Source organism: Malus domestica, chromosome 16 (genome assembly GCF_042453785.1).
Source record: "Malus domestica chromosome 16, GDT2T_hap1".
In the NCBI taxonomy this organism is placed as follows: Eukaryota; Viridiplantae; Streptophyta; class Magnoliopsida; order Rosales; family Rosaceae; genus Malus; species Malus domestica.
This window is the reverse complement of record NC_091676.1, coordinates 12,379,696-12,403,240: the sequence shown is the minus strand read 5'-3', so window position 1 is coordinate 12,403,240 and position 23,545 is coordinate 12,379,696. Positions and strand designations below refer to the sequence as shown.

Below are 23,545 nucleotides of genomic sequence, written 5' to 3'. Positions count from 1 at the left end.
TAGTCCATACTCGTTTTCACTCTTGGAAAAAAAAACAAGTTTTTAAGTTATGATTGTTTGCCTTAAGTCACAAGTAATAACCATAATACCTACCTACCAACAAAATTAATTTACAAAGAACGTAACATGTTTTAGCAATATGATTTAGTCCGAAATCATAATAATTACAAGTTCAAAACACAAAAGACCTTGGTCTCTTTTTAGGGAGTGTGAATTAGGGTATGCTAATTGACTACATACTAGTATGTATTCGTGATAGTAAATTATTGTTATTTTAACCGTTTGAAAAGCATTACCTCTCATTTTTGGACGACATTCAATCTTAGAGAAAATTTTCCATTCAATTGTTGCCTCGTAATCACATGAATGCGATTGGGAGTCGACATTGTGTTATTTTATTCTCTAAAATATGCTTTTCCTAAACAAAATCGATAACGCTATTCACACACGCATTTTCATCTCTACACCCTTGTTTTTTTTCATTGATCTTCTTCAACTCATTCAATCGGACAGATAAGAGAAGTGTGTGCGAGAAGTAAAAATGAATATGTGGATAGCTTTATAAAAAAAAAAAATTAAAAGAGTAAACATTGGATCCAAATTGACAAAAAAGAAAAATATTGGGCCTAGACAAATAAAGCCCAACATTTGAAAACAGCCCACATTAAAAATCAATAACGCCCTAAACTAAAAGCAGAGCTGTTGCCGCCATCACTTCAGCTGCCCCAACCCTCTTCTCCTCGTTCTAGGGTTTAGGGTTTTAGCTCTGCACCTCCTCATCCTTTGTCCTCTCCTACCAAACCCTAACTTCCGGAATGGCCTCTTCAAACATCAGAGATCTCCTGACGGCGTTCAGTCCTTCTCTGGACTTGTTCGCCATCAGCTCCGGCGACGGTCGAATCAAGGTAATGTAATTTTATGAAATTTGGTTGATTTATTTCTCTATTTCTTATGAAACCCTAATTTTCAATTTCTGGGTATGTGTTAGATTTGGGATACTGTGAAGGGGCAGGTCCAGACTGAGTTTACAGACATTGTAGCATCCGAAGATACAAGCATATATGCTAAACGAGAAAGAGGGCACCTCTCAGTTGATTACACTTGCATGAAATGGTTCTCTTCCGAACGAAAGGTTGCGAATTTGCTTTGTTTTTAGCTTAACAAGTATGCTGTAGCAATTTTTATTTTTTAAATTAAATTTATTTTTATGCTATACTGTTCATTGTTGCAGAAGAAGAGGAAGCTTGGTTCCTCATTTTTAGTTTTAGGAACTGGTGGCGGTGATGTTTTGGCGCTTGATGTGGCTGCTGGTCATTTGAAGTGGAGAGTTAACGATTGCCATGCTGGGTTAGCTCCCTGCTTAAACTTTCTTTCTTGTCAAAATATTATGTTAATGTTTATACTGCCTTGTGTTAATGTATGTTTTTGACTTCTTGGGCCGCCTAATTAATCTCTGTTGCATGTTCTGTCGCTGCAGCGGTGTTAGCTCCATATCATTTGCAAGAAATACATCATGTCTTTACACAGCCGGTGCTGATGGGATGATTTGTCAAATTGATTCGTTGACAGGAAACCTGTCGGGGAAGTTCAAAGCTTCCACAAAGGCAATCTCCTCTATGTCTGTTTCATCAAGTATGTTACATATGCATATGTCCATCACCCTACATCTTTTGTTCTACTTTTGCTTACAGCATATGCATCATTCTGCTTAAATTTGTGTTTGATACTGCTATGTGAAAATTACATCACGAATAATACTATCTGGATTCAAGTTTTCGTGATTGGCTGCAAAATTTATTCCAAGTCAATGAGCATTCTCCTGCATAAACCAAGATTTTACCAGGACAGTAGTTTTAGAGAGATGTGAAAGTTAAAGTATATGGGATCGCTTTTGTAATTGGATCATCATCACTGAAACCTGTCTTTATTGTATTATTAGCTATGCCTTTATGTTGTCTTAATAACTAATTAAGTTGAGAAATGATAACTTATGATGATGATGAATGGCAAGTTGGTAGCTAATGCTGTCCAAGAACTGATTTGTCATAAGTCATAAAAAGAAGAAAGGAATTTCGATGGTGAAATTAGTGATAATTCTAGTTGCAGTTCCTGTGTATAGGTAGAGAGACTCGGATGATTAGGTTTCAGTTAGATTGTTGAAGATCTAATGCTTAAAAAAAAGGTTAAAATTTGCAATATTTGTAGGACCAGCTTTATGTGCATCCAAATAAAACTGTATTGATAGATTGTTCCATTTAGTATTTTGCTGATAGTACATTGGGGATGGCCTTTTATCCGCACCAGATGGAAATATATTAGCAACTGCAGCTGCACAAATGAAGATCTTCAATTTGTCTGACCACAAAAAGATACAGAAGTTTTCTGGCCATCCTGTGAGTGTTATGCATCTACATTCTCCTTTTTCTTTTACACTTTTTGCTTATTTGGGTGCTTAAACATGTGTACATGTTTACAGTCTGCTTATCTTCAAATAATCTTTGTTGGTTTACCACTGTTAGAATGTCCTTTGTTAGGCAACTATTTTCCTATAATTTGACACTTCCTCCTCATATGTGGGCCTCTTTCCACCATTAGAGAGGCCAACATGGTAATTCAACATATTTAGAGACTGCATTTGTACGAATTTGAATTTAAGATGTTTGATGCCTGGACAAATATTTTGGTTTACCATTGTGTCCAAAAGTTCCAGCTACCAGGAGGGCTAACCTTCATTTTATTTTTTAACATTTTTTTAACCGTGATTTTTTTAAGTTAATATTTTCTCAACCATTCATTAGGGTGCTGTTCGCTGTATGATCTTCACTGAAGATGGGAAGTATATCCTCTCATCTGCAGTTGGTGAAAGGTATATTGCAGTATGGAGTATAGATGGTGGAAAAAAGCAGTCAGCAAGTGTTGTTCTCAAAATGGAGCACCCTGCCATCTTCGTAGATAGCAGGTGCATAGACAGTGGGGAAGTTGGAGATGTAGGTCTATACGTATTAGCGATTTCAGAAGTTGGTGTGTGTTACTTTTGGTTTGGACAGAATATTGAAGAATTACGGAGTGCGAAGCCTACAAAAATTTCACTATCTTCTGAAGACATTTTGTCTACAACATACAAGGGTGCATTACCCACAATATTTGCAGCGGTTATTCAAGGAATTGCGAAAGCTGCTTCTGGGCAGGTATTTGTTGCTTATGGGTCACCAGTGAAACCTTCATTCCAGAAACTTTTGGTGCATTCTGGAACAGACATAAAGTTGAGTAGCTCCCATGACGGGGTTCTTCTACCAATGAGTCAGTCTCTTGTCAAATCTAAGAAAGGACAAAATGTACAAAATAGAGGTAAGATTTCTCACAACAAGTTTCCCCCCCTCAACCACATTTAGTCACATTTGTTGTTGATTCCCTGGGCTATATAGCATGAGATACTGATGCATTAGGGACCCTTCTGAGAGGAATCAAAACCAAAATTTTATTTTACTTTTTTTAGATGATGCACCTTGCATTAACATTATTGTTTCTTTATAAATTCGTATACGTGATAACCCCTACATTTTATTCCGGTTCTTGATTTTTGACGGTCAGCTGATTATTTGTGCAATGATTCAACAGTTATTGCATTAGATCGAGCAAATGCAGAAGAGGCATTGCATCCAATGCCAAAGGTATTTGATTCACACGAGAAAAAGAAAAGACATGATAAATTGAGTTTTGGCCAAGATGAAGAAATGGCTGATTTGGATGACAGCAGGGGTCGTGCTGGCCTTGTGAAGAGCAAAGGTGGGCGTTATAGTCACTCAGGAATGCATTTGAAACTTTTCTGCATGTAACATAAGTAATCCTATATAACTACTTAGGCTTATTTAGTGATGACTGTAGATCTGTTTCCACCATGCAATACTTTATTTTGAGTGTCAAACTGGCTTACCATATGTTATTTGACCTCTGGTATCCTGATGCTGGTTTTACTTGTTTCATACGTTATGCTGGTATGTGCAGATGACATGGTAGAACTTGAAGCTGACACAGCAGCAATTTGCATGGAGGACAGACTGAAAGCATTAGGGATACTTAGTAAAGTAGATGACCATACGTTCAACTCGACACTCAATTCTGCAACATTTAAGGGTATTGATCTTCAGAGAAATATGCCGCATAAGAAGGTTGGTTTGTTTAGTTATTTACTTATGTATGAACAGTGGCATGATGTTGTACTTATATATTGTTATGTGCACTTCCTGATTTGATTTTGTTCTGATCTATACGTATCATCTGCCAGATGAGGGAAGCTGTGCTATCATTAGAACCTAGTGACGCATGCAAATTATTGGGGGTTCTGGTGGCCACGTGGCAAACAAGGTTTGTTCTTGCTGTTTTGGTCTTCTTCCGGTTTTCATTTCATGCATGCATGAATGTAGAGTTATATATGTCCTTTTGAGGGTGTAGATTTCTTTATATATGCACTTTTTAGAACAATGAATTGTTAGTATGGTTTTATACAGACAATTTGTACCTTAAATACTACCAGTTAACTTATGCATGTATCATGAATATATGTTTTTCCTCCGTGTGTGTTTTTGAGAGGATGGTAGAATTCTGAATTCCATAGTATCTGGTGTGCTAATGTGTATCTGACTCTGGTCCGTGATTTGGTTTTTATAAAGACTGTTATTGACACTTTATGCTTTTGTTTTTTTTATCCATTTGGAAAGCATTACAGTGTAAGTTAGATATGACTTGAGTTTTAATCTTTGATTATGATTAACAGGTCTAGCAGTGGGAATAACGTTCTTCCATGGATTTACAGCATATTGGTAAATCACGGTCATGATATCATGTCCCAAAAGTCTGAAACCCAGATGCTTAGCTCCTTGTTGAAGGTAAAATTTTGTGACCAATTAGTACTAGTTTATTACCAGGTCACTATTTGCTCCCTTATTTCAGGGATTATTCTCTTTCTCACATACTGTGGGATGTGTTAGCAGCTGTAAAATGATTTTGGTTCAGTTTTAGTTACTTGTAAATAGACTACTTGAGAGGACTTAGCTAGTTTTGCTGGATGGTTTCTTATCCACTATTTTGTAATTCATGTTATTGTTTTAATAAATTTTATTGTTTGTTCTAAAAAAAATGACATGTTGCTGGGTAAGCAATGTTTTTACCCTCTGTCTTCTTTCACTTTGTATAAGTTGTAATCCAATTATTCTGAAAAACAATATGGAAAACTCGACTTACAGTTTCATTATAAGATTGGTGGTTGATGAAGATCTTCTTTTGAATATTGTCCGTGAAGGAATACGGTAGCCTATGAAGATTTGTGTTTGACTTGCAGTTTCGTACTATTCCCCACAGTGCTGCTAGGTGCCTGCTTTAGACCTATACATATGGTATACCATTACCCATTACCCCTTGATAGACAAAGCCAATGCTTAGATGATTCTTTGGTTAGACTACCGTCAATGTCTTATAGTGTTACCTCTAACAAAATGAATTTTCACACAAATTCCACCCAAATATCAACAGTTTTTGGATTTATTATCTGCCTTATAGTGGGACATCATCCAAAACTCTCAATACCTCCTAAAGAAACCAGATTTGATCTTAGGTAATAATATATTTGATGAAGCACTTAATTGATGTTGTTCTCCTTGCAGGTTACCAAATCCAGAGGGGCAGCTATTCAGCCTTTATTACAAGTATCAGGTCGTTTGCAACTTGTGATGGCACAGGTATATACAACCTCATATTCTAACTTGAATTCAGTAATTTAGTTGACCAAGTGTTTTAGTCTTTTGATATTTAATATTTGTTTTTGCTCTGGATGAATAGATTGACAAGGCAACCCACGCAAAAACTCAAATTTCATCACACGAGCACGAAATGGATGAAAGCGAAGATGACGATGAAGATGTAAACGAAATTCACTATGGGGAAGAAAACGATGATTCTGACATAAGCAGTGATGATGATCAGTAGGATTTTGTGATGGGAGGTAGTCAAACTTTGCCGTAGTGACATTCATTCTTTTGTCTCCTGATTTACTTGTGATGATGCTTGCATTCTTTGTAGGAAAAAAAAAGTGTGTATGGAGATGACTTGGTGTACCTACACTATTCGTCTACTGTTTGATTGATTATTACACTAGATTGCTTAAGTTTAAATACCACCAGAATTAGGTCCACGAAGTCTCATGCTTTGGTTTCTGCTACATTGCGGAGTAGATGTATTCTTTTGAATTGGGTGTCTAATTACGGTCTAGCTGGTCCATGCTTAGTTTTTCTCAAGGATTTGGAACATTTTAGTTGATATTGAATATATGACGACATGGAACACAGTTGTGTTATTGGATTTCATGGCTTATGGTTTATTTTGCAGTTTTCTGCTCATAAGTTGCATTTCCTGTGCACCTTGTGGATTTAGGACAGAATGGCTCGATGCGGTGCAGTCTGTTCAACATCCCCGTTCGTTAATCAGGCAACTTTTAATGCTCGGTTTCTGGCCCTGTCCAAGTTCAACACCCACAGTTTTCATTTCCTCTGGGGTTACCCCTCTACCCATTACCATGGTGACGAAATTTAGAATTCTCCAAGATATCAATTATTCTGTGACTTGCAAAAGCACAAGCGATTTTGTATAAATTGTGTTACCGCGTACTATTTATCTTGCTGGTAATTGTATATTAGGCGTTCGGTTCATTCGCATTTTGTCCAAAATATCACTACTTAATTATAAGAAAGGGTCTTTGCTCGTAATTGAAAATTGTTCGTATATCTATAAATTAGAAAATCCCGAGTAAGATTTCTCCGATGAATATTAAGCCAGGAAGCTCCTCTCCAGAGCAGAAGTTTGATCTTGGAACTTGGTGTTGTGCATTCTGTGAGGAGAGAAACTGGGAACAATGGTTTTTCAGATTACTTTCGGCAGAACACGATTTGGGAAACTCCAGGTTGCCGGCAGTATGTAGTAGCCCTGTTGGAGAGGATTTAGGATCAATTCTTTCTTCGCTTACAAGCTTGGAATCTCATTCTTTCTTCCCATAATATCACACGATTAAGAAAAATATAATTCCATTAAATTATATTTTCCTGCTAACATATTCTCCATTAACGTTCTTGCCGTGATTCTTTTGGGGATAAACAGTACCCCTCCTTTTGTACCGTTCTCTCTCTCTCTCTCTCTCTCTCTACATTACGGTACACGCATTCGGATTTTCGTCGCTAAACATTGATGTGATGTTTCCGTTGCCGTTGACGTCGTGCTGCTCCTCGTTGTAATGGTTCGCCCTGCTGAAATGCTCGTTGTAATGGTTCATCCTGCTGAAATGTGAGGGTTGTGGGGGTGGCTGGATATATTCAAATTCTGTGATATAAGGTGATGGTCTGTATGTGTTGTAGCTGTGTGTCACATGCATAGGCGGAGGTGGGGTGGGACACATCGGGGCGTGGCTCATCGGGGGAGGAACCACTGGGGAGTGGCTCATCGGGGGAGGACCCATTGGGACGTGGCTCATCGGGGGAGGACCCGGGGCGTGGCTCATTGGAGGAGGGTCCATTGGGGCGTGGATCATTGGAGGAGGTCCCATCGGGGCGGGGATATGGGCAGGCTCCTGTGGAGGTCCTTGGCTGTTATGGTATCTGTTCCAGTAGCCATTGTAGCCTTGGGAGTAGCCATATCTATAGCCATAATCAGGTGGGTGGTGGTATATGGTATGAGTTTCTCCAACGTCTCTTGGTCTCTGGTGGTGTATTTGTTGGCCGGGGTTGGTCTCAGCAGACACAGGTGGTACTGTTGGCTCGGGTGTGGGATTTTCAGGCGGCGGGGATTCTCTTGGTGGCTCTGCTGGCGGGGCCACTTCAGCTGGCGGAGCTGCTTCAGCCGGTGGTGGTGCTTCTGAAGGAGGGGGGTTTGCTGCCTCAGGAGCTGGAGAACCATTCTCCGGCGCTTGCTCTGGCGGTGGTGGAGCAGGTTCCGTTTGTTGTTCTGTGTGGGAACATATGGTGGCAATCTTCCTCGTCTTCTTAATCGCCTTTACTACCTTCTCCGGATCCGCCCACCCAATTATTGTCAACTTTTGTTGAGGGAAGTCAATGTAAAGATCATATATACCTGCAGAAGAAAAAAAAAACACCTCACTCAAAAACATAAAAAAACTACAAGCTAATAAAAGCTGGGTTCTTAGTGTAAGAAACATACCAAAAACCAAAAAACAAAAAAAAACATGGATTCTTAATTTCTTACCATTGATGCCATGTAGCGCTTTCTTGATCTTCTGCACACATCCGTTACAGTCCATCCGGACATGAATCTCCGTCACCCGAGGTTTCTGCATTCGAGACACGGAAAAATTAATGTAAGCATGGACTGATACATGTAATGTGGAAGCATGTGATTGCCATTAATTTAGGGCCATACCTCCATGAGAGGCAATGAAGAGGGTGGAGGGAGGGAGGGAGAGAGGGAGGGGCAATGGATTAATAGGTGGCATTTTATTTGTACACATTGCAAAAAATAAAAATAAAAATGGCAAGGAATAATAGAAAGGCAAAAGATGTGGGACATGCAAGGAATCTCCTTTTCGAATTGATTAACTTAACCTGCAAAAATCAATGTCAAATGTGTTAAAAGGATGGAAGAAAGGGGTCGGTTTTATATGGACGATGGAATGCTGTGCCAAAAAGAATTTGCTTTCTGTGTGATGGAATTGATGGCTGTGTGCGATTGAGGGACGTCTGTCTTTCGAGATTATTAGGATATCCACCGTCCGTGGATAAAGAAATAAAAGGAGATGATCAGATGATTTTGTTTACATTTTCATTGAGACTTAGCTTTCGACGTTTTAACTGGAGTTCCACTAATATTGTGGAATCCTTTTGGCACAAGCAAAGATGGGTGTTTTCACACATGCAAATCACAAAAATTTAGGGTTGGAAAGCATGAACCTTCTTTCATTTTAGTCGTAAAGGTTGATGGAGATTGGAGTTGCAGATTCTTTCACAGGAAGATTTTAAAGTGTGTACTCCAAAACTTTAATAAACTAATTTTGAGTCTCTTTTTTTCTTTCCCTAATGCTGCTTCTTGAGTGTGCTAGCCTGGTTCTGGATGAGCTTAACCATCTTATATTATATTCTAGATAAAGATATTTGGACCCCATTTGTGGGAGATTAGTTATACTACTTACATAACTGTGTTTTAGTAGGATAAAATAAGTTTTATGTTCTTATCGGAGTTATTAATGTCGAATGGCCTCTATAATTGTAAAAAGAATCAACCAGTATTATAGCACGTGAATTGATTATACATGCAGCTGTCTTTTGGTAGCATACATTAATTTTTCTAATGCTACTTAATCGAACGCCATCCTAGTCTGAATGAGCTTAACCATCTTCTATTCTAGCTAAACATTTTTGATCCCATTTTGGGAAAGATTATTATGTGGTACTTAGTATAACCAGTCAATTCATATGTTATAACCTGTGAAATGGTTATTAACACTATTTGCTTCATCATAAAACGGTTATTTAACTATATTATAACTCATGAATTTGTTTTTTTTAGAATTGATAAGAATCTTAGGCGATATGACACCAAAACGGTCAAGACCTACCAGTTTTGAAAGTTGCTTGACTTTGGTCATTGTGAAAAACAGGCCCAAGAACACATAGTTTTCACTCGTCTAATAATTTATGTATCTGAAGGAAATTGGAACAAGTTTTGCATTTACAAGTTTTCTAGTACATCCAAGCGACTTTCCTCAAGACGTACGGATTTCTGCCATATAAATTACTTGATGCTCCTGTTATCTAACGAAATTGCTTGATGCTTTTGAGTTTCGATCCGTATAGAAAAAAGAGTGCATTTATATTGTGTACTGTGAAGAAAGTTGATATTTCATCATAAATTAATTGGTAATATGGGAAGTAGTCGAATTACTTGTAAGCACATGCAAAGTTCCTCTTTTCTCCAATGAAGGATTAACTCTCAATACGTCTGTGTGACGAATTTTCAAGTCTAATACGTGAACCATACCAATGGGGTGACATGGAGTACGTGTGGCTGTTGAACTTCACATGTGGGACAACCTACTCTGATGCCATGAAGAAAATTGGGGTTCCACTATAAACTTTCTCCGATGAAGGATTCACTATCAATACACCCCCTCATATGCAAATTTTCAAGCCTAATACATGGACAACATAAATGGGGTCATGTAGAGTACGTGTGGCCGTTGGGCTTCACAAATGGAACAACCTGCTCTGATACTATAAAGAAAGTTGTGTTCTACCATAAAATCAATTGGCAATATGAGAAGTAACCCAATTACTTATAAGCACATGTAAGGCCTGTTCTTTCCCTGATGTAAGATTCACTCTCAACACGCCCTCTTACATGTGGCAAATTTTTAAGCATAGCAAGTGGACAACACAAATTGGGTGACGTGAGCACGTGTGGCGTTAGACTTCACCCATGGGACAACCTGCTGTAATACCATGAAGAAATTTGAGATTCCACTATAAAACCAATTAGCAATATGGAGAGTAGCTCAATTATTTATAAGGGCATGCAAAATTCATCATTTCCTCGGTATATAATTCACTCTCAAGTCTCAACATATTGGAGTTGGAAGTGATATAGGAAAAAGATCCTCGCCGTATCCTTTTCCTGGGGATCCCATGATCGTGACCGTTCATTGTATATCGTGTGGTCAGTTTTCGTTAGGTATTATTTATATTTAAAATTTAAATATCGTGACCGTTCATCGTGTATCGTACGGTCACGATCATGGGATTCCCGGAATCTCCAGAAAAATGATCCGGCGAGGATCCTTTTCCCATTAATAATATATACAGTAGCCAGCTCCAACCATCTAGCACCTACCAAGTGTCAAGTGAGATTGAAGAGTATGAAGAGCAAATGAAGGAATACAATGATTCCAAATATGACAATCAGTAATAAGAAGGCCATGGCGAGCGAAGACATCTGCCACAAAGTTAGCCTCTCTATAAATATGCTTCTAGTCAATGCAATCAAAATTGGTCACCGTCCACTTGATATCTTCAATATTAGGAACCATATTCCATGGTGTCGCACCCCGGTCCAACACTGACTGTATGACCAACTTAGAGTCACCTGCAATCATAATCTTTTTATAGCCATTCCTCTGAGCAAAAAGAGGCCCTCTCTGAGAGCCTTAGCCTCCACTTTAGAAATAGTGGCACCATCCAGATTTAAAGCTCCACCTCTAATAATCTGTCCATTATGATTCCTTAAGACAAAACTCGACGCAACCTTGTCTCCAGCCACAGAACCATCAAAATTTAACTTAACAAAACTCTTATCTAGCGGATGCCATTTAACAATTGTGGAAGTATCATTAGTATTTCTTCTTAAACCTTTAACATTGGCTTTAAGATATCGCTCACCCATAGAAATAGCCAATAACTTAGATCTTGCTGGGATGGGAAAAACATTTCTGAACACCATATTATTACGGTCATTCCAAATTTGCCAACAAAGGAGCAAACACAAGCTCAAATCACTAGGAGCTTCCTTATCAACATGCTTTAAAGAATTTAGCCAGTCTACTGCTGAGTCGAAGTTAGTATTAGTGAAATTGCCCAACTTAATTGAACAAGGGTCCCAAATCAATTTAGTGACACCACAATTAAAAAATAAATGCATTTGGTCCTCGTCTATGGAATTACAAAAAAGACACATCTTATCACTATTAATTACAATATAACTTAATCTTTTCCTAGTTTGAAGTCTATCATGAATGAACAACCACGCAAACATCTTAACTTTAGGAGGAATATTAAGTTTCCACATCTTATTAATTAACTTATGCTTTGTAGATTGAGTCAACGTCCCTTTATGGATCCAAGTAGCTGATTTAACAGAGAACTTACCATTTGTATTTGGACCCCAAACTAGTACATCTTTGGAATCCTGCAAGGGAATTGTAATATTGCAAATTTTCCTCACAATTTCATTACTAACCACTTGCGAAAGATTTCTCCTATCCCAACAATAATTATCAATAAATTCATTAACTTTCAAGTCCCAATTAATGTTTTGGTTGTCAATATTGGGTAAGAGATGGAACAATGGGTAAGGAAAAACCCAATTGTGGGACCATAACAAAATGTCCTTACCATTACCCACTCTACATCTCATACCCTTAAGAATAACATCCCTACTTTTCAAGATACCTTTCCAAGTAAAAAGAATGATTTTATTATCTAGAAAATTTTCCTTTCTATGGTACTTACTTTTTACTAACTTCACCCACAAGTTATCCTCGTTAGTCATTACCTTCCAACCCAACTTAGCGAGACAAGCATTATTAAAATGATCAAGTCTTCTAACTCCCAAACCTCCCATTTTCTTAGGAGCATAGACCGAATTCCAAGCCACTGGATAGATTTTCTTGTCCTTACCCCAGAAAAAAATCCCTACACTCTTTAGTAAGCTTATTGACAATCTTGTCAGGACACTTAAAGCAAGACATAACATGATTAGGCATACCCGTTAGATTAGAGTTAAGTAAAGTAAGCCTCCCCGCTCTTGAAAGAGTGCTTGCTTTCCAACCAGCTAATTTTGCTTAACCCTCTTAAGTAACTCATTACCATTAACTTGGTCTTTCTAGAAAACAATATTATGAATTCCTAGGTACTTAACAATAGTAGTTTTATGTTGAATATGTAAAATATTAACAATATCAATTCTAGTTGGAGAAGTGGTATTCTTGAAAAAATACAAGGACGACTTATGAAAGTTTATTTGTTGGCCTGCCGTTTTAGAAAACATATTAAGGATTTGAAGAATATTCCTCGCACCCCTCGGCGTGGCCTTAGCAAACAGGAGACAGTCATTAGCAAACACTAGATTGGAGATTTTAAATCCTCTAGGTGAGGACAAAATACCAATATGAGACTTTGGGTTATTTGTTAGGGTATTAAGCTGTCTACTTAACGGTTCCATACAAATGATGAAAATATAAGGGGACAAGGGGTCCCTTAGTCGAATTCCCTACTTCGGATAAAAATAACAATGAGGTCGCCCATTTATAAGCACATAGAAGGAAGGAGAAGTAATACATTCCATAACTAATTCAACCAAATGATTATGAAAACCAAATCTAAGAAGAACATACCGAATGTAATCCCGGTTTAACTAATCATATGCCTTTTCCAGATCCAGCTTGACACCCATAGCTCCAGTTCTTCCTTTCATCCTATTGAAATCAGCAAACATTTCGTGAGCAATAAGAATATTATCCTGATTGGCTATACCCGGAGCAAAAACACCTTGATTTTGAGAGATGCAAAGATCTAATAGAGGTTTTAGTCTCTTAATGATGATCTTTGTGAAAATTTTATAACCAACATTACACAAACTAATAGGCTTATAGTTGCTAACATTTTCCGGATTATATATTTTAGGAACTAAAGTGATGTTAGTATGATTTATGAGTCTTAAGCTGGAACCATTTTGGAAAAAATCTTTGACCAAACAGGAAACAGAGCCCTTAATTTGGTCCCAACAACCATGAAAAAAGGCCACACTTAAACCATCAAGACCCAGGGCTTTAAGAGCTCCAATACTACTCACAGCATCCCAAATTTCCTCATCTGTAACAAGAGACAACAAACTTTCATTATGATGATTAGAAACACAAGGTTGAGTGATATCCGCTAAATTACTTAGGTAAGCATCCGAGGGAGGACTGTCACAGGAAAAGTGCTTTTTAAAATCGTGCACAAAAACCTGTTCAAGGCCCTGACCAACAGACCACCAAAAACCATTCTCATCTTTGACTTTTGTAATTTCATTTCTTTTTTTTAACGAATAGTAGCCACAGTTTGAAAGAATTTAGTATTCTTATCCCCAAGTTGCAGCCAATTAGTTTTAGCTCTCTGGGCTCACATAATTTCTTCACAAATTAACACATGATTCAATTCATCTCACAGAGATTTTTCCATCATCAAATCAACAGAGTTGTTAAACATAATTTGTTTTTGAAGCTCATCAATTTTATATAACAATTCTTTCTTTTTCTCCTTTAAATTGCCAAAAGTGTCCTTGTTCCATTTACAAACTAGAAATTTAAACTTACCAGCACACACTCTGAATTTATCTTTAGGATTAATACTAGGGTCACAATGCCAAAATTTTGCAAAAACGTTTTAAACTGAGGATGATTAAGCCACATAGCCTCAAATTTAAACGAGAAGTAGTTATTCTTCTCCTCACTAGAATTTAGAGATAATAAAATAGAACTATGATCAGAACCAAAAATAGGATAGGTATGCAAATGATAATTAGGGAACATATTTAACCATAAAGGGTTAGCCACCACCCTATCCAATCTCTTGAAAACAACCGTATGATCTGTATGACAATTAGTCCAAGTAAAAGGAACTCCAGACACATTTAAAGACAAAAGGTTGCCACGATTAAGAAAATTGATAAAATTGTTCATGTCCGTGGTATGGGTTTGCTTACCCCCAACCTTCTCTGAAAGCTCAACAATATTGTTAAAATCTCCAACTAAGCACCAAGGATTATGAATTGGATCTAACTTGAGGACCTCCTCCCACAGGTCACACTGCATATGTTTTTGGGGAAAGGCATAAATGAAAGTAACTAATTGCTCTAAATTAGTAACTAAGTCCTTTATAGAACAATGGATATATCTCGGAGAGGAAGAAATTATACTAACAAAAGCCTTAGTACTATTCCAACATAAGCAGAGGCCTCCAGATCGGCCAATTGGATCAAATAAAAAAATATTGTCAAAAAACTTGGAATAAAAGTTCCTAGGGACCTTATGAACATCCACCTTAATCTCCATCAAGCAAAAAATGTCCAATTTAGCTAAACTACATATAAAATTAAAATTACTAGGAAATTCATTTCTCCTAATACCCCTACAGTTCCATGCAAGACACTTAATCAATCTAATTCTTCAAGATAACTAAACTCTTCCTTAATTGCAATTTCCTATTGGATTCTCTTTTTTGGACTCAGTATCCTAATAGTGGCATGAGGGTCACCACCACTAGGCCCATTTTTAACAGCATCCACTTCACATACTCTTTTCTTTGGACTCATCATTCCTATTTTGGGCCCTGCACTCATAGAGCCAACCTCTACTTTAAGAAAAGCATAAACCATATTTCTAGTGTTCTCCTTAGATTCAGCCTCCTCACTTTTCACATTTGACATATCAACAACTAGGTATAAAGCAAGATCATTCGTAACATCAAAGAAATCAAAATTAACACTTTTATAATCACAAACAAGATTATTGTGACATGGCATGATAAAGGACTCATCATCATCAAACATAGAGTCAATAAAATTAATACTAGAGATAACTATCCATCTATCCTCATTTTGTCTAAAGATAAAAAGATTAGAGATAGAATTTATAAACCTAGAGGAGCTACAATTCACAGAGCTTACCCCCTGGTCATGTACGAGAATCCCCACCATTACCTTGAGCATCCAATGAAAATTGAATCTTATTTTCACAATGTCAGGTTCTTGCATCAAACCTTCGTCATCGCTCTCAAAGATCTTCACTACTTCAGCGCCCTGCATCTTTACTTGTTCCCCAGATAGCCCGCATAGCACATGAACTCTCACATAGGCTTCTATCTCATGTTCCCCAAATTTATTGAACATCAGATAAGCTACAAACCCCATATATTTGCAAGGGATTGAGCATTTAAGCTCTAGAAACCCGCAACCACGGCTTTGTGAGGCACCATTTAATTGAATCACAGCCAACCCGAATTCTTCCTTGGCACCCAAATCGTTGCGTGCCCAAAAACCCAGTTTTAAATTGTAAATAAGAGAAGACCCTAGTTTTCTTATGATTGCCATTAGATTAATGGGAAAAAGACCCTAGTTTTCTTTAGGATTGCATTTTGACCAAAAAGCTGGTATTTTGTCGTGAAAAAAGACATTGCGCGACGAACAATTTCAAACTCGTCATGCAAAAAAAAATTGTGCGACGCTTTATTACTCGTCGGGCTAAAGTTATACGAACGAAGGTTTTCGTCTTACGATATAAAAGGGTACAAGTGCACTTTGTGACTAGTTTGTCTCGAAAAGTTTGCATGACGAAAAATGTTAGAGGCACTTGGTAATGCGCGACGACTGGTCAGTGTTGCGCAAATGTAATTTTTATCAAAAAAAAAGAAAAAAAAGAAAAAAAAAGATTTCATACTAATGACAAAAAAAAGCAAATTAATATATAAAAAAACAATTTTTATTTATAATATAAAAAAAATGTATGTACAAATATAAAGTTTTAAAAGAAAGCAGGAACAAAACTATGAAAAAAAAGCGGAAAAATCTATAGGAATGTCGTTTAAAGGATCTTGCTGCTGGTTGGGGACGGGGTCAGAGGTCGACGAGCCTGATTGCTGTGCTTGCTCAGTGTGGAAGGGCTGTGAGGGCGATGATGTAGATAAACATGGGAGATGTATTCCGGAGGAACTGAGGGTTTGTACAAGCATCGACATTTGAGACTTGTAAGATGCTAGCTGACTCCTTAGGCTAGCAACTTCTTGCGTCAAAGCCGTAACCTGGCCATTTGACTGCTAGGATGACGAGGCTCTACTCTCTCGCCGCTTGGCATTTTCCATCCCCCGACAATAAGTCCTTGGTCTCCGACCGAAAGTCTGGTCCAACGTCTCTGTCATGATGTGAAACCCTGCATTCTCAGGGGGATCCACATACTCAATAGGCGTGTCCGAGAGAAGCTAGGAGGCGGACTCTTGAAGCACCGACTGACTTTTCTCCACCATAGTCGCCTGTGAAAAAAAAAGGATTATTAATAGAAAACAATTTGAAATAATTAGTATAAATGTTGAATGCATAAGAAATTACTTACATGAAAGGACTCGGTCAACTCATTCCTAGGCCGAACATAAATGTTAGCAAAGACGTCAATCTCTGGAAATTTTGAACCCTTCTGAAATCGAAAAAAATAAGGAAAATGTTAGTAAGAAAAAAAAAATTTATTAGCGGCATTTTAAAATTGGAAATGAAAGATGTAATATATACCTTCCGTCGCGCCTCCATCCTATAAGAGAAAGGCCTCGAACCCGAATGGTGGAGAAGAGTCTTATTCTCCTGATTGATCTTGTTCGCCTTCGCCTTCGCCTTCTTTTGTTATAAAAAAAAATAAACGTATTAGTTGTAATACTTTAAGAAAATAATAATAAAAAATAATAATAAACATTAGTAAAAATTAAAAAAAAAGTAAAACAAAAGAAGTCGTAATAAAAAACGCAGCATAAGCTTGGCTCCTGAAAATGACCACAAAGTCAAACCCAACTATCTTGTCGGTCCTTCAACTCCTTCGGACAACCCTCATCGAGAGTGACCTGCGGATCATCAAATTGCTGGAAACATTGGTGCAGGTCACTCTTCCACTGCTTGTAGTGTTCGGAGAAGAGCTGATTGAGGTACGTGAACATGTCCTCGTCCATGTCCTCCAAATTGTAGTTTGTCTGCAATGTAACAAATATTTTGAAAGTATTAGTAATAAAAGACAGTAATAAATATAAATATATAAATTTTACATGAAAAGCATTAAAAAGGCAATGCTAGGGCAAAAGGTCTGCACGACATGCCCAATGTCATGGGCTAATGCACTATGCTACTCCGCCGTTGATGCTGCCCGATGTCACTCATCGTATTCGATTGGGATATGACCGTTGGTCACCCGGGTGACCTTGGCCGTCTTCAATTGCCGACAAGGTCCCTGGGTGTTTTTCTTCGTTGCAAAGAGATGAAAAATAAATCATTAACCCAAAACTAATAACAAATCCTACTAAAATTTTGGCATAACCTCCCCTATAATTAAAACATTTCCCAAAATCTTGAAAATAACATAAACAATATACGCATCCAACACAATGATCACAATAGTTTAATAAAAGGTTTGGAACGATGACAACTTTTTAATCCTTACATGACATAAGTTAACAAATTACACCTAAAATAACAAAATTCAGTTAACATGGGAATAAGGGAGTGAATTAGGATTGTATACTTGGCCGTGTACCCGAGGCATCAATTGTGGATCCCAATGGCAACATCTAGTTCGTAGTGCGGGGGCGCCGGTGAATACGTCGAGTGCTAACAGGCAACGCCACCAAAGAAGTCGACGATGCCTGCGCCTGTGGGACTGGAGGACCAACTGGGTCAACCAGATTAATTGGCCTATGGTCCATCTTTGCCGGAGCAGTGATGGCAGTAGTAGATGTAGTCGTCGGACTAGGTGTAGAAGTCATCGCCCTTCGGGTTTTAATGAGGTTTGACATCTACAAAATTGGAAATCAATTTGTTTCGTACACTAAGATTTAACTTACCGTACACATGCTAATAATTTCAACTTAAATTTAAAACGAAATTTAAAAACCCTAATTCTAAACCCAATTCAAGTTTGGCAGAAACAAAATTTAAAACTGATGTACTATACACAAACTAATCAACTCATATAGGATATAGACCCAACAATTATAACTTAAAAGAAGAAACTAGCATAAAGGAGCAGTTGGAGGCAAAATCTAGTATGTACGTGCTATGTGTATGTCAGGGAATTCAATTGACAAATAAGTCACAAGCTAGCAATTTGGCTCCTTGAGGGTAGGTAGAAACCAAGAACATGCACCCAAGTTAATGGATGGAAACAAAAAAGTATGGCACATATTCAACAATAACCATGGACACAAGCATCATAGCTAGAAGACGAAAGCATTAGGCATCTTAGGAATTACAAAGTCCAATATATCACGCCAATACACATAACAGGTGCTATAACACAATTAAAACAAAGGGAAGCAGAAGATAACTGATAACCTTTTTTGCATCTCCCTAGAAGCAGAGATGATAACCTTCTATTTAAAAAAATCGAAGCACAATATTGGTCAATGAATACAATCAGAAAACCAATGAAAAGAGAGTAACCAAAGCATATAATTCTGATATGTAAGTTCTCATCAAATGAACCTTAAAAAAGCAAGTTAACCACAACAATATCAAAATCTATGGGGACTACTTTCGAGCAGACCACTAGAACTTGAAGTCAAACAACAATACTAGAAAGCAATGGAAAGTAACAAAATTATGGAAATAGTAATTAAAATTACCATAAAGTAATGCAGGTGACCAAAGTGTACGTCCAAAAGCTAGTGAATTTTTCTCCTGAAAATTTAAAAAATCAAGAATGACAATCTTATCATATGAAAGTATTTTTGTTAAAGAATGACATTATTAGCAATGAAAGTATTCGTTGACAAAAAACCTCACCCAGTATCCAAAAAAGATAAACAAATTTCTTCAAGAGAGCAAATAAATACCCATCTAGAATATAAAAACTTACAACACAATATCATTCTCCAGGAAACACAAATTTGGATGAAAAAAAAAATCCCAAATTCCTGAACCTTTTCTCCAGAAAACAAAAATTTGAAATATGAAAAATGCCAACTCGCTGAACTCATGTTCTAGATGTGTTCATGTCTGCATATTTGATGAAGAGAGCAACGTGCAATCATAGAGAAAACAAAAACAAAGGGAAGCATGTGGAAGTTTACAGAACTAATCTTCGCATGTGCACTTTCCATCTTCAAACCTATGAAACCTATTGTTATCCCTCACTATGATAACCCTTCCTGAGCACTTGGACATAAACTTGATTGCAGTATGACAATCGCCACCAATTTAAGAACCCCTAATTTAAGAACCCTAAATCTAACCCCCAATTTAAGAAAACCTAATCTAACCTCATTGCCCAAAATCGTTCCCCTAATTTAAGATCAAAAGCTAACCCCAATTAAGAACCCTAAAAAATCTAATTTAAGAACCTAAATGTAACCCCCAATTTACGAACCCTAAATCTAACTCGACTGCCCTAATTCTAATCCCCAATTTGAAAAAGAAAAGAAAACAAAAAAAAAATCCTAATTCTAATCCCCAATTTGTAAATAAAGAAAATTGAAAATAAAAACTAAAGAGGAAATGACCTCTTGGAGACGAAGTCGCGACGGCCGAGAGAAAGATGGAGATACAGATGAATGAGAGAGAGGGTATCACACAGGGAAAAAGGAAGAAGAGGGAAGTGAGGGGAAGAAGGGGGGGTTAAAATATAGAGTCTTGCGCGAAAGAGTCTTTGTCTCGCAAGGCTAAACAATCGTCGCGCAAGTTTTTTAAAATTTCCCCAAAAGAAAGCACCTTAATTGAAATTTCAGACACTTGTGCGACGAATAAATATATTTCGTCGCGCAAATATACTTTGTGCGATGAAATATATGTATTCGTCACGCAATATTCCCGCGTAAATTTAAAATAACTGTTAAATCATGATTTTTTGTTTATAACCGTCGAAATTTTTTGTCCTGTTACTTGATTTTTGAATGTTTGTTTTCTGTGATTTTCGGCTTATGCGATCTCGAACCATATACAAACAAGTTTGATGGTTGAATCGTTGAAATTAGTTTCGTACAATGCGTATCCCATCAAAAAGATACATTCACTAACACTTAGAGTTTATTTATACTTTCATTAAGTATAACATAAGATTTTGTGGTATCCATTAGTTTAGTAGATTTAAATTTATTTATTTGTACGTATAACACTTAAGAAGTTGAATGGTATGTATATTTAAGTCAATCCAATGGTCACCAATTTTTTAAATTAAATTTAATATATATATATATATATATATAATTTTTATAGTTTTTAGGGGTATAAAATTGTTAAATTAATATATATAATTATTATAGTAATTTCTTTTAGGGTTATAAAATTATAAAATTAATATTTTGCTTGTCGTGTCGGGTTATCGGGTTGTGTCAGGAATTGCCAGGCCTAGCTTGCGCGACCAAAAATTGTTATGCGTCATGCAATTATGTTTTAAAATGGTTTTTAATTTTTTTTTATTTTGTTTACAATTTATTATAAAATACCAACATACCAAATTTATTTACAAAGCAATTCACATATAAAATGGGAATCATTTATACCATTTTTTCCATCACTCTATATAATGCATTAACCATTTCATGTGTTTTACAAAAAAAAAGTTACAAATATATTGCCTTAATCTTCATCCGAACTATAATAACTTTCACTTTCGTTGCTATCATCATTTTCAGTGTCTCATTCCTCATCATCGATAGGTACGTCACCATTGTCGTTTGTAAGCACTGTACCATCGTATCGTGCAATATTACCGAGGTCAATTATGATTGACTGAATCGGTATTTCAATTGAAGATACTCCTTCTATCTGAAATGGTTCTTAGATAAGATTAGTATCTCGGAGTGTTTCCGCACCACTTTCCATCGAAGATTCGACGTTGGTCAGCAACATTGTCGATGTCGTTGTCAGTACGGTTTTGTTCTGGTATAACATACACGTTCCTATGATCCATCTTCTGAACAACTTTCCAACCCCTTCCGGCTTTAAGGTCATCTAGATACATAATTTATTTTTCCATGGTTGCTAAGATGTAAGGGTCGTCATCGTACCAAGTTTTGCTAATGTTCACTAATAGTAATCCATGATCTCTTTTCACACTTCCATTCCTATTTGGGTTTGTATTAAACCATCGACACTTAAATAGGATCACTTGGCACCAGTCTTGGTAAAGCAATTGCACGACACTTGTTAGTTTACCATAGAATTCAATGTCTGTACTTTCGCCTCCCCTGGGGACATGAATATCGTTGTTTTGCGTACACAACTTGTCATCTCGTGCACCTGCTAAGAACTTGACGCCATTGACATGGCAACCCGAGTACAATTCAACGCGAATTCGTTTGAACGCCAAGTTATATAACTCTTCAGTGTACGCGGGGGAATTCGATGCTTTCAGTTGATTCACCTAATATTAGACAAACGTTTAAATTTGATAGTTCGAGCAACTTAATTGGTACAATATATATGTCCAATACAAAACACTTCAAATTTACATATTCGACAAACCACTGCGGAAACAATTCACAATATTTCTTGGCATACAAATATAAAGGATGTGCCTACTTCATCATATTTTCATGCTCGTCTAGGTATGACAGTGTCTCGTCACAATTGTTGAGTACGAACCAATGTGCTACCTCCATGTCCTTCTTGGAAAATGACTCGCCACAAATAGGATCTCCGAATGGTCGAGCAATTTGGGCAAAAACTGAAAGTTTCTCCTTTCTCACACCTTCGTCATTATTGCGAGGAGGACGATTGAAAGTTGTCTCAACATCCTTTAAATACATTCCACAAAATGTAAGCGCGTTATATGCCACTCAAGCTTTTATAATGGATCATTCGGGCTTTGCTTTGTTTCGTACACTTTTCTTCAAGTCTCCAAGAAGCCTGCCAAAAGAAAACGATATGATACACATATTACTAATCGTAATATATTTAATATTGATTAATAAAAAAGACGAGGAATATATACCTTTTTATTGGATACATCCATTGAAAGTTGACTGGTCCAACAAGCAATGCCTCATTTGGTAAGTGAACCATCACGTGTATCATACTTGTGAAAAGAGTGGAGGAAATATCTTTTCAAACTTGCATAGAACTTGCACAATGTCATGGTGCAACTGATTAACGTCCGTTTTTTCGCAACGTTCTTGACGTCAATTGCAAAAAAAAACTGGACAACAACATGATTGGTTTCACTACATCGGCGAGATGTTGAATACCCACAGGAAGTAAGTGTTGCAGAACCACATGATAGTCATGACTCTTTAAGCCAGCTAATTTACCCCCTTCAACATTCACGCAACGTGCGATATTTGAAGCATACCCATCGGGAAACTTTACAGACGATAAAAGCTTTAAAAATTCTTTCTTATCATTCGGTTTTATTGAAAAAAATGCAAGATCCCTTATGGCTTTATCATTGTTCCTATTCATCCATAAACCCCGTTTTATTCCCATTCGTTCCAAATCAAGACGAGCTTTGATTGTGTCTTTTGTCTTGCCCTTAATATCTAGAATTGTGCTGACCTATGTGTCAAATACATTTTTCTCAACATGCATAACATCGAGGTTGTGTCTTAATTTTAGTTTGGACTAATACGAGAACTCAAAAAATATGGACTTATGCGTCCAATTCATGTGTAGAAGGTCTTGTCCTACTGACATTGGTCCCTAAAGGAGCAAAATCCAAAAGGTTAAGCTGTTCCAAAATCTGAGCACCGGACCATTCTCTGGGTCTGAGACGATGCTCTTTCTCCCCGTCAAACTCTTTATCATTCTCTCACCACTCGTGGTCCCAAGGCAACCATCTTCGATGACTAAGGTAACAAACTTTTTTGGCGTGCCAACTAGATGTTATGTCTTTCTTGCATACAGGGCATGCCATATAACCCATAGTGCTCCACTCGGAAACCATTGCATATGCGGGGAAATTGTTCACAGTCCACATCACTGCAGCCCTCAAAGTGAACATCATGCTAGTACATTTATCGTATGTGCACACACCGTGTGTCCATAAATCTTTTAG

General features: G+C 37.2%; 2 protein-coding genes and 1 long non-coding RNA gene across 6 annotated transcripts; 1 reads left to right on the top strand and 2 right to left on the bottom strand.

Moving 5' to 3' along the window:
• The first annotated feature begins 695 nt into the window (after nt 1–695).
• On the top strand, nt 696–6,701 carry LOC103425643 (uncharacterized). 4 transcript variants are annotated; one of them, XR_011576920.1, is made up of 14 exons: nt 696–905; nt 989–1,132; nt 1,232–1,347; nt 1,478–1,632; nt 2,305–2,393; nt 2,799–3,348; nt 3,619–3,786; nt 4,006–4,169; nt 4,286–4,365; nt 4,775–4,886; nt 5,661–5,735; nt 5,836–5,998; nt 6,382–6,457; nt 6,565–6,701. XR_011576920.1 is itself a non-coding variant. In XM_070815013.1 (14 exons), exons 1-12 carry the CDS (start codon nt 816–818, stop codon nt 5,980–5,982), a joined length of 1,890 nt encoding a protein of 629 aa, XP_070671114.1. In that variant the 5' UTR covers nt 696–815; the 3' UTR covers nt 5,983–5,998; nt 6,427–6,457; nt 6,565–6,701. The 4 variants fall into 4 exon arrangements, 3 of the variants coding, with proteins under 3 accessions (XP_070671114.1, XP_028951510.2, XP_008361953.3); XM_070815013.1 differs by having other exon boundaries at nt 6,427–6,457; XM_029095677.2 differs by having other exon boundaries at nt 6,427–6,701.
• A 355-nt stretch (nt 6,702–7,056) lies between these two features.
• On the bottom strand, nt 7,057–8,551 carry LOC103425642 (leucine-rich repeat extensin-like protein 3). Its single transcript, XM_008363730.4, has 3 exons — nt 8,419–8,551; nt 8,245–8,329; nt 7,057–8,112 (listed from the first exon to the last, which is right to left on the bottom strand). The coding sequence occupies exons 1-3, from the start codon at nt 8,422–8,424 to the stop codon at nt 7,190–7,192; spliced, it is 1,014 nt and encodes a 337-aa protein (XP_008361952.4). The 5' UTR covers nt 8,425–8,551; the 3' UTR covers nt 7,057–7,189.
• Nucleotides 8,552–16,318: 7,767 nt separating this feature from the next.
• On the bottom strand, nt 16,319–20,155 carry LOC114822166 (uncharacterized). Its single transcript, XR_011576919.1, has 6 exons — nt 20,055–20,155; nt 19,179–19,233; nt 18,080–18,350; nt 17,086–17,534; nt 16,913–16,993; nt 16,319–16,832 (listed from the first exon to the last, which is right to left on the bottom strand). It is a non-coding gene; the product is annotated as an uncharacterized lncRNA (long non-coding RNA).
• Nucleotides 20,156–23,545: the final 3,390 nt, after the last annotated feature.

Excerpts from the sequence above, each read along its gene's own strand:
- LOC103425643 (XM_070815013.1), top strand. The coding sequence starts at position 816 with ATGGCCTCTTCAAACATCAGAGATCTCCTGACGGCGTTCAGTCCTTCT. Across the intron at positions 1,633-2,304 it reads CTCTATGTCTGTTTCATCAA|ATGGAAATATATTAGCAACT; the intron begins GTATGTTACATA and ends TATCCGCACCAG. Across the intron at positions 3,349-3,618 it reads ACAAAATGTACAAAATAGAG|TTATTGCATTAGATCGAGCA; the intron begins GTAAGATTTCTC and ends ATGATTCAACAG.
- LOC103425642 (XM_008363730.4), bottom strand. Across the intron at positions 8,113-8,244 it reads AGCGCTACATGGCATCAATG|GTATATATGATCTTTACATT; the intron begins GTAAGAAATTAA and ends TTTCTTCTGCAG.